The sequence below is a fragment of the Berghia stephanieae genome, chromosome 2 (genome assembly GCF_034508935.2).
Source record: "Berghia stephanieae isolate SIO BIC M18660-M18661 chromosome 2, UCSD_Bste_1.3, whole genome shotgun sequence".
Taxonomy (NCBI): domain Eukaryota; kingdom Metazoa; phylum Mollusca; class Gastropoda; order Nudibranchia; family Aeolidiidae; genus Berghia; species Berghia stephanieae.
The window spans coordinates 29,845,998-29,857,097 of record NC_088361.1 but is presented as its reverse complement, the minus strand read 5'-3'; the positions used below and the strand labels follow the sequence as shown (position 1 = coordinate 29,857,097).

General features: G+C 39.6%; 1 protein-coding gene across 1 annotated transcript in view; it reads right to left on the bottom strand.

Moving 5' to 3' along the window:
* The window catches only part of LOC144964676 (salivary peroxidase/catechol oxidase-like), a 33,245-nt gene that overhangs the window by 7,869 nt on the left and 14,276 nt on the right, over positions 1-11,100 (bottom strand). Inside the window, exons 7-10 of the mRNA XM_078899185.1 lie at positions 4,760-4,863; positions 3,806-3,907; positions 3,222-3,326; positions 1,401-1,589 (exon numbers count right to left, since the gene is read on the bottom strand). Of these exons, the coding sequence (XP_078755311.1) occupies positions 1,401-1,589; positions 3,222-3,326; positions 3,806-3,907; positions 4,760-4,863 (500 nt within the window). The remainder of the gene's footprint in view (positions 1-1,400; positions 1,590-3,221; positions 3,327-3,805; positions 3,908-4,759; positions 4,864-11,100) is intronic.

Below are 11,100 nucleotides of genomic sequence, written 5' to 3'. Positions count from 1 at the left end.
GACAAAATACTAAGAATAAAGAAAAGAGCCGCTAGACCTACCCATACCAAACACCCGACGTACTCTGTCGTTTTTTTTTTCTCGAGCTTGGTATGGGTAGGTCTAGCGGCTCTTCTCTTTATTCTTAGTATTTTGTCCGTGCCAGACGTCTTTATCCGGAAGGTGGCAAAGAGCGGCAGTGCCGGGCCTTCGGTGTGGGTTAGCCCTTACCCTTCTTTAACTTGAGCTTTTATATAGTGCAATATTCACTAAACGTGCTCAAAGCGCTTTACTAAGGGTCCCTGACCAACAACAACGTGTAACATGTAGAACGAGACATGAGGCGATATTACAATTTGTTTTTCGGTTCGACAGAGACAACGCTGTTGACGGCCAGTTACTCATTTTACCCCTGAGTACGGCGAGAGAATGTGAGTAAAGAGCCTTTTCCAAGGACTCAACTATGCGCCGAGCGAGGCTCGAAGCCAGGACCTTCCGATCTGAAAGCGAGTGTCATACCACTAGACCACTAGCCACACAAGAAGGTTCGATTTTACTCTGGTTTGACACCATATTGTAACCCGCCACCTCTTTACGGTATTGTGTCAAGTGGTGATTTAAATTCTAAAGGTTTTTTTTTTAATTACAAAAATACGAAATTTGAGTAAGGTTAAATACTTTTGAGGACAATAAATGTGATTTGTTAAAGTGATGCAAGCTAGAATCCCTCATCAAGGCTAATAAAACTTTGAATTTACTTTTATTGCAACTAGCTCACACCCGAAATAATACCATCTTGTGGTATGACACTGGCTTTCGGATAGGAAGGTCCTGGGTTCGAGCTTCGCTCTGCACATAATTTAGTCCTTTGAAGAAGCCTTTTTCTCACATTCTCTCACCATTTTCAGGTGTAAAATGAGTACCTGGCCGTTAACAGCGTTGTCTGTCGGCAAAATGTAATATCGCCTAACAGGCGTCATGTCTCATTCAATATGTTACATTATGCGGTTGATCAGGGACCCCTTGTAAAACGCTTTGAGCACGTTTAGTGGATATTGCTCTATATAAATGCTCTAGTTTTTAAAATTATTTATTTGGCCCCATGAGGATACAGAAGCAAACAAGCTCATTTTGCGACTCGTATCGGAATATCTCAACAAGGCGTGAGATTATTATTTAATTATCAGATCCAAAGGTGTTATACAGATCTAACGACGTAATAAAAGGCAGCTACAGTTACAAATATATTTTAAAAATTCACATTTCTTGAATTTAAAAGATTACATGGTTGAACCCCCCCCCCCCCCCCCCCCCCACTTCCAAACAGCAAAACAAAATCAAATTGGGTCACCCCCCCCCCCCCCCCCCCCTCTGTAACAACTTACTAGTATATATATAAACACTTAACTTTGGCGCCTCACCGTTTAGCCAATCAGAATACGAAATTTTCTGCAGTATGGCGATGTTGATTCTCCTTGCCTCTTGGAAAACAGTCTCGTCGTCCCAGTCGGGATGTTCCTCGGACAAGCCGTCAGCGAGCACATTGTGCATCCTCATGAATACAGTGTGTAGGGCACCCAGACCTGGGTACACGTTGACTCGGAAATCCCCTTAGAATTAGAACCAGAAGTGAATATTAAATAGATAAAATGGTATATACATCCAAGCTTTCTTTTAAAACTCGGGTATTATGATACAAAATCGTTAGAACATCTGACATGAAATTCTGCAGTAAAGTGTGTTGTAAACGTCCAACACCTCACACCATCAATGGTATAGGGGCGTGCCTGTTTAAGTCGATTTTTCGGATATATCAGGTGGTCACACACAAAAAAATTTATTTCTATCGTAAAGCGGTATAAAGATATATTTTACACATTTTTTATAACCATTAGAACTATCCTTTGGAAAAGAACACAGGCTTTTTTTCGGTGTAAGAATATTCATTTCACAGAGAAAGACAACTGGACGCCTCAATCACCCGACCTGAATCCAATGGATTACATCATTTGGAATCCTTTGACCGAGAAGGTTTATATTGGACAAAGATCTGCATTCACAGAAGAAACCTATTCTGAGAGGAGATAACCAATGAGGAAATTCGGAAGTGCATTTCAGGTTGGAAAAAGAGATTGCATTGCGTCATTAAAGAAGACGGCGATGTTATTGATCACTTAAAGTGCTTGCTTTGTAATCGTTGGAGTATGCTACGTAGACGATTTCTTACATGATGAGGCGAATTATGATGACAATAATGTTTGTGGTCACATAATTAATATTTGCTAAAAATGGCAACAAAAGTTTAGATCTTCTCCAGTTTACTCTCTGCAATGTTACGTCATTTTTCTCTGATATTGTATTTCTGAACGGTTTTTTTTTGTCTCTCGTTCATATTCATAAAATTTTGACATTCTACGTACAAGGATTTGTTTTATTTGTGTTTTGAATTTGAAAGAAATCCTATGAAAGGTCTAAGAGATACAAACCAACAAAGAGCGGCACGTTCTTTTGTTGTTGTTGTTTTGTTTTTTTTTTTGTTTTTTTGTTTTTTTTTTTTGGGGGGGGGGGGGTGTTGATATATCAAGCAAAGGAGATAAAATTCTCACACACTGATTCATAAGAACTGACTGATACAGTGAGAGACAGGGAGATATCGGATTCTTCACTTCATGAAGGCATCAAAGTCTGGGATTGGATTCTTAAAGAATAGTTGTCCTTCAGAGCTATAGCATTTGTGGAATCGGAGTTTACCCCGGTTTATGTTGCTCTAAATGGATGGTGGTAATTGCTTGCCATCCTTTACTTTTAAGCAGAACACCAATCACTCACAAAGCAATTTGACCTGACCTGATAAACTCACCACCCAATCATTGCTTCACCTCTGATCGATAAAGATTCCTTTGTTTAAGAGGTGAGTGCTCTGCCATTAAACTATTTTGACCTCCATATTAAGGAACTAGGCAATGTTTCAATTCCGTCATGTACTAACAAAACACATTTTTCTTCCTTTTGGACAGAAAAACGTTTACTTAAAATATAGATGGATTAAGACATCAAATTTTTAAAGAGAAGTCTCTGTTTGAAATGTTTAACATGTATATCGATCGATATCTGAAGTAAATGTTTTCTTGCCAAAATAATGGATGACGCGTGGAAAGATAACTTCCATGAAGCCCTCAACTCTAGTGCAGTCCAGATACATTTAAAGAGAGATTCCAACTGGATTTTATCCCAGAACTCACCAGCCAGTAGACAGTAATCTAGGCCCTCTCGTCCTGAAGAGATGACACATTTGCCATTCGTATTCTCTGGCAGGTTGTTGTCATTGTCCAGTAATCGCCCTTTGCCTGACAAAAGTTAATGAATTAATGATAAAGATGCAACTATTATCTCCAACATTTTTGGAAATGCTACAATATATCGCCGTCTAGTGATGAGATGATGATGTTAATGATGATGAAGACGATGATGATGATGATGATGATGATGATGATGGTGATGATGATGATGATGATGATGATGATGATGATGATGATGATGATGATGATGATGATTATGATGATGATGATTATGATGATAGCATTTATTATACTAATTTAAATACAAATGGATCCAGGATCACGTAACCGCTTTACAAAGAATACTTTAAGGATGTTTTTAAGACAAATAAACATTCTAAGAAATTCCGGAGTAGTTATAGCACTTACGAAAAGTTTGCGTTGGCATAATTTGCGGTAGTATATTATAATAATAATTTACACACTGTACCACAGCTCAATACAGTGATTTTTTCAGGACATCACGACGGGTAAATATATCTACTGACCTTTAGCATCTGACCTTAAACTGGCCATCTCTTCCTCTGATGTTCCATAGATTTGTGATCCGTCAACAAAAGCAGACAGCATGTTAATTTGTTCCGGAACATCTGGTGGAAATAAATATTAATTTTTAGGAATAAATTTCAGTTGGCTCTTTTTTAATGTGGATGCATTTATATTTCATTCTTAAACATTAAAAAAAGTGTCTTCCTGTCCATAAAAAAATTGAGCTTTTATATAGCGCAATATCCACAAAACGTGTTCAAAGCGTTTTACAAAGGGTCTCTAACCAACAGCAACACATAACATAAAGAATGAGACATGACGCCTATTAGACAGAGACAACGCTGTTAACGGCCAGGTACTCATTTTACATCTGAGTATGGTGAGAGAATGTGAGTAAAGAGTCTTTTCCAGGGCCCAACTATGCGCCGAGCGAGGCTCGAATTCAGGACTTTCCAATCCGAAAGCGAGTGCCATACCACAAGACCACATAGCCGCACATTAAATTTTACTCTGGCTGTGACATTATTTTTCGCGTCCATTGGCTCTGTCAGCAGACAATCTGAATGACACACAAACCGTCATCAAGAAGACAAAAGGAGGGAGGTGGGACATGGGTGGGGAAAGAGAACGGGAGGGACGTGGAGTGACGTAAACATATTTGCAGGTCTGATAATCGGACTCAATTTTGGGCTCATTTTCATATTGTTGTAATGGAGAATAGTTAGTGTTGGTTTGAGAATATTTCCAATACGACGATGAGACCATAATGATTTGGGTTATCAGACCTGCAAATAAGTACACATCGAAGTGGAGGAAAGAGAGAGAGAGAGAGAGAGAGAGAGAGAGAGAGAGAGAGAGAGAGAGAGAGAGAGAGAGAGAGAGAGAGAGAGAGAGAGAGAGAGAGAGAGAGAGAAGGAAAACCAAGGGGATTGAGAGATATATCTAATTCCTACCATTTACTGTTGTCTGGTAAGACCGTTTATTTTCCATACATCTGGTCTCTACATCGACGAAATGATTATCTCCTTCTGGGATGGTGATGGGGAAACACGGACCGCTGGAATTGGACAGGGGGTTAGATGGCATGTGTAGTGATAATGATGATGATGATGATGATGATGACGATGATGATGATGATGATGATGATGATGATGATGATGATGATGATGATGGTGGTGGTGGTAGTGGTGGTAGTGGTGATGATGATAATGATGATGATGATTGTTATGGTGTATTGTTATTATTGAGTTATTGCCCTTGGCAATAACTAATAATTTACTTCCATGAATAATACACTTAATTACATTTAGTTATTTCTAAATGATGTCACAATTGAATATATTAATAGAATACATTACATTCGTATCATTAGTTAACTACATGTGTGCATTGACGTTATATTACATAACGTATATTTCTGTTTATGTATATTTCTATACTGCATGTTTAATATTACTAAGTCTGTGATATATTATGATTTAAAATACTTGAATAAACAATTACTTGATGATTGGCAACCCAAGGAACGTCTTCCTACAATGTGGGGCACCCTTTCTACTTGTGCCCGACTAGAGCACGGTATGCACCAGGAGTGAATTCAGCACGAAATCCCACTATCCCTCCTCCTTTTCCATCTTCACCTACTGGTTCTGTCACGCCTTCCGGCAACCCCCTGCCGGACGCACCATCCCAATCCCAAGAACCTTGGAACCAGGTAGTAAAAAAGGGAAAGAAACACACAACACAACACTCCAACACACCAAATACACCACTACTCACAAGCTACACCACTAAACCACAGACACCAAACGCAAACCCTCAAGACAACACTCCAAAAGATACCAACACAACAAAAACTGCACCAATGAAACAACTAGAACAAGAACCACACAACTCCCCATACACACCAAAACGAACATCATCCATGACAAATCTACACCAACACCAGTAATAATCCCTTTAGAAAGGGCAACATCACCCCCACCCCCATCCACACCCCCCAACCCCAATAACAAACCCAAAAACTCTCCCCCAAAAAATACAACCACACCATCGCCCTTCAAAGCACACACTTCACTCACACGATCACCACCTGGGGCTTGCCCAAGAGCACGAAAAAATCACAGAACACACTACCCAATATCTACACAAACACATGCATACACACCTCACCAAAGAAGCTCTTCCCTCAAGAGGAAGACTCCACCCATCCAAAACATCGAGAGGGAAAGGTCACTACCCAGACCACCACGACACATGGGAGACACACACCCCAATACTTAAACAAAACAATACACACACTAAACCCAGACATGCAGCCTACAGTCCACACATATATACCTACATACAAACGCAACTCTAGATACAACAAACACACCACCTCTAGAGAACAAGCAAAATCATACACTAAAAACAAACCATACAAAATAAAAACACCCTACAAAGAGGATGACCCCCCACCATTGACAATCATAACACTCAACATCAGAGGCATGAGACAGAAAATACAAGACATTAAAAATCTAATAAGGAAACAAAGACCAGACTTCTTACTGTTACAAGAAACGAACATACACGACAAATTCACACAAGAACGAACACTTCTCGAACTCAAACCAGAAGTTAAAAATATATTTTGGACAATCGACAAGAAAAAAAGAAACTGTAGAGGAGTAGCCATAATAAAAATCTCCGACAATTGGACTGTTACCCAACACGACCATGACAACACAGGACGAATAGGGAAAATAGACGTGACTCAAGACAGCTACAAATTCCAAATTTACAACATCTACGGACCTGCCTCAAGAACAGACGAAAAAAAGACAACGTTTTTAGACTTAGAGAAAAGAATGGAAATAAACTCATCAACACCCATCATCCTAGCAGGGATTTCAATAACACACTACACCCCCGCGACACAACTCACCATAGAACACAACAAACAGTCATAGACAAACAAATACTACAACGAATTTTAGAAAAACACAATCTAACAGATACATACAGAGAAACATTCCCACTCGGGAAAGAAACCACCTTTAAATCATTCGCAAACACAGGATCCAGACTCGACAAAATATACATATCCAAAACAACCCCAATAACAGAAATTAAACACCTAGAGAACACACTAGACTACACAGACCACAAAGCTGTCTACGCCCAGTACGGCACCCAAATTACAAGACCCAAACAAAAAAGTGCCTACTGGAAATTCAACAACAGTCTCCTGCAGGACCATTATTACATACAATACATGACCGACATCATATTAGACTATACGGACAACATACCAAATGACAACATCCGAGAATGGTGGGACACCCTCAAACAGACCATACAAACGCTAACACAAATGATAGGGAGAAAAGTACAAGACAAAACCAACAGAAAGGAAACAAAGTACAAAACAATCATCAACATAGACAGGGTGCGTGACAACAAAACAGAAATACAAACACAACCACATGTTACTAAAGCAATAGAAAAACTGAAAGAAATTGAACAAAGAAAATTCAGAGGCCACAAAGTAAGAAGCACATACAAAACACGCAACGACTACACTGATTTAAACGACACAATAGCACGAATAGAAAACGAACTACACAATAGACGACATATAGACAAAATCAGAACAACAGATGGGCAAATAACAAAAAACGAGACAGAAATCCTTGAGACCTTCTACAATTTTTACAAACAACTATACACAAGTGGCGAAATATCAACAGATATACAAGACCACTACACCGATTATACAAAGAAGTTGACAGACGAACAGAAAGAACAATTAGATACAGAGATCACAATAGAAGACCTACAACACAGCCTAGAGAACATGAACACAAACAAATCCCCAGGCCCCGATGGACTAACAGTAGAATTCTACAAAAGTTTCTTCCCTCTCCTTAAAAAACCCCTCCTAGAACTGACTAAAGAAATACACAAAGAAGGACAATTAACGAACAGCCAAAAGATATCATACATAACCCTCATACCCAAAGAAAGCAACACAACAGACGTCAAACAATACAGACCCATATCCCTCCTAAACACCGACTACAAAATTATAGCGAAAACTTTAAGCAACAAAATCAAAATTCACCTACCCCAACTGATAGACAAAGAACAAACATGTAGCATAAAAAACAGAACAATAGAACAACACACAAACTTCATCAGAGACCTTATAGGATACGTAAAACAGACACACACACACACGCATACATTTTGTCCATCGATCAAGAGAAAGCTTTCGATAGATTAGAACACAGTTTCTTACACAAAATATTAGAACACAACAACATAGGCCCTTATTACAGAAGATGGATAAAAATACTATACAACAACCCCTCCAGCTGTGTAATAGTCAATCAAAAAGTATCTGATCCCTTCAAAATCGGTCGGTCAGTACGACAGGGTTGCCCTCTCTCGCCCAACTATACATCTTATGTCTCGAAACCGTTTTGGAAAAAATTAGGAGTAACCCGAAAATTAAAGGCACCAGAATTCCCGGAAAAGCCAACAAAAAACTCATCGCGTATGCCGATGATGCAACCCTAATTCCGAGTGATATACCTAGCATACACAAAATTTTAGAAACTTTCAAAAATTTCGGCCTCGCTAGTGGTGCCAAACTAAATATTAAAAAGACCAAAATCATGAATCTCGGTCCCGAACCCTTAGAAACCGAAAAAGCCCAGATACCCGACATGCAATGGGTTAACCAAATTAAAATCCTCGGAATAACGTACTGTCAAAGACACACGACACCGAAACACATCTGGAGTGGAATTGTACACAATATAGACAAGAAACTACATTCATACACATACATCAAAGCCAATATATTCGATAGAACCAGGATAGTGAACACCTACATTATTCCAAAAATCTTATACTACATCAAAATCTTCAAACCTCCGTTCACCACAATAAAGAAATTAGAAAGACGCATAGACACATTTATACTACAAGACGCAAAACCCATTCCACACGAAATACTCACACTTCCCACAGAATCAGGCGGCACAGGACTAAAATGTATTAAAAGAACATTAGACACAACTAGGATCAGATATATAGACAAAATAATACAAAATCGACAGGAAATAAATTCGGGTCATACTACTTAGGGACACGACTAACACAATTTAAAAAGATCGACCACACACTCCCCCATTTCGGAGGTAAGACACTCCCTCCTTTTTACAAAGAATGCGTAGGACTAGTAAACAAATACCCAGACACAATAAATAAACAATTAGACAGTAAACAGATATACAGAACAATAAACACACCAAACAAACGCAGAGAACAAGACCTAATGCACGCATCAGGACTAACATTAGATAACATGAGAGTGGCCTCAAAAAACTTACATAAACATGATACTTCTAGATACAGTAAGCATATAACATACAGACTGATGTTCAACGCCTTACCAACAAACAACACGCCCAGATGCGCCTTATGCCGAGCGCTTTGTCCAACACAAAATGTACACATTTTCACAAACTGCATTAAAACAAAAACACTGATTAGAGCCACAATAAACACAATACAAAAAACAATACGACAACCCATACATACAGAAATAGCATTTAGACATAATATCATCCCCAAAACTGACAATGCAACACATGAAATAAACATACACATCCTAGCAGCAGCAAGACAAGCGATTTGGACTGCATGGATGGGTCAAGTACACAGACAAAACACCACTAATACCGACATGTCATTAATATTTCTTAACATAATACAAAAGAAATACAAAAACGATTTAGATAAAGAGAGAGAAACAAGATGGAACAAATATACCGACCTAATAGCACAATTCAGATAGATGACCTTCCACCGAGACATTTCAACTCTCTGCACCACACCCACAACCTGACCCTACCCTCCCCTCCGCCCCCCCCCCCCCCCCCCCCCCTAGCTAGCTTTACAAACTTTATTTATACATATATTATTTACACCTCTATTATCGATCATTTACCTGACTGATCACTTACTATTATATATTCCTTCCCCTAGTATTTAGTTATTCCTCCTTCCCTTACTTTTGCTGTAGTATTATCCTTTTCTATATTAACTTCCCCTTTCGCCCCCTCTACCACACTGATATAGCCATAACTTTTTCACCAACTTCACTGCCAAACAACCTAGTTACAAACAACGAGGTGCGTCCATGTCTATTCTTACCCCCCCCCCCCCCCCCCCCCTTCTCTCTCAGCATTGATAATGATACACAACCCGATGAATCGATCATCCTTCTCCTAACTCTTCGGCCTCCGGAATAATATAATCAGAACCATTCTGTATATAACTAATTCTAACCTTTTCCTTTGTTTCTACCCCATCCCCCCCCCCCCCCTCCCCCACACAGTACATCCAATCCTACCCCACATCTAGATAGATAATACAGACAGCCCCCTTCCCATCACCCTGATACAAACGGAGACGGAAAAGAATACCAACATAAACGACAGAAGATCTCGCCAAGGAAAAATGCAGAGTACCACCCTTTTTGTATTTTTATTTATCTGATTGCAAAACTATAGCTAGAGTAGAGAACACAGACCCTATTTCGGCTCTAAAAGATCATGTGGCAGATAAAACCATCTAATAATTAATGATACTAATACTAACATACAAAACAACACCCCCCCCCCCCCACCTAAAAATTCCTACTTATACTAAACTCAACAAAATAACAATAACAAACCTCCAAGGAAAGGACGTGAAACAAGTTTTTAGTAAGATATAATCCCCCCTTTTTTTTTTTTTTTTTTTTTTTTTTTTTTTTTTTTTTTTTTCCGATGCGGCCCCGGCGAACTCGGCGCAACGGCCCACGGCAGAGACGGCGCGGGGCAATGTGTGTGCCGCGCAGCATGCCGGAGGGGTCTAGTCCCGCCCAACCCGCCTGAAGCGCGGCTGAAACAATTGCGCTGCGGCGTCTAGACTGCCGTGGACCACATGTATGCAGATGAGATCAGTCGGGGCCGACTCGGAAAGAAGAATATTTACAATATTTATAATATTAAAACGTACACCTTGTACACCCACAGTCACAACTGCCCCCCCCCCCCCCCCCCCCCCCCCCCACGATTCTAACCTTATCGAAAAATTAACTATATTCATAGAATAATAAAATAACCAATGCTGCATAGGGAAAGACCACGTGCACAGTAGTTGAAGCAGCGAATGACGCTCGGCTAGAGAGCGGGAAAGTGGGTGGCCACCCTTGGACTCCTAAGGGAGCAAGGGAATAGGTTACTAACAAATT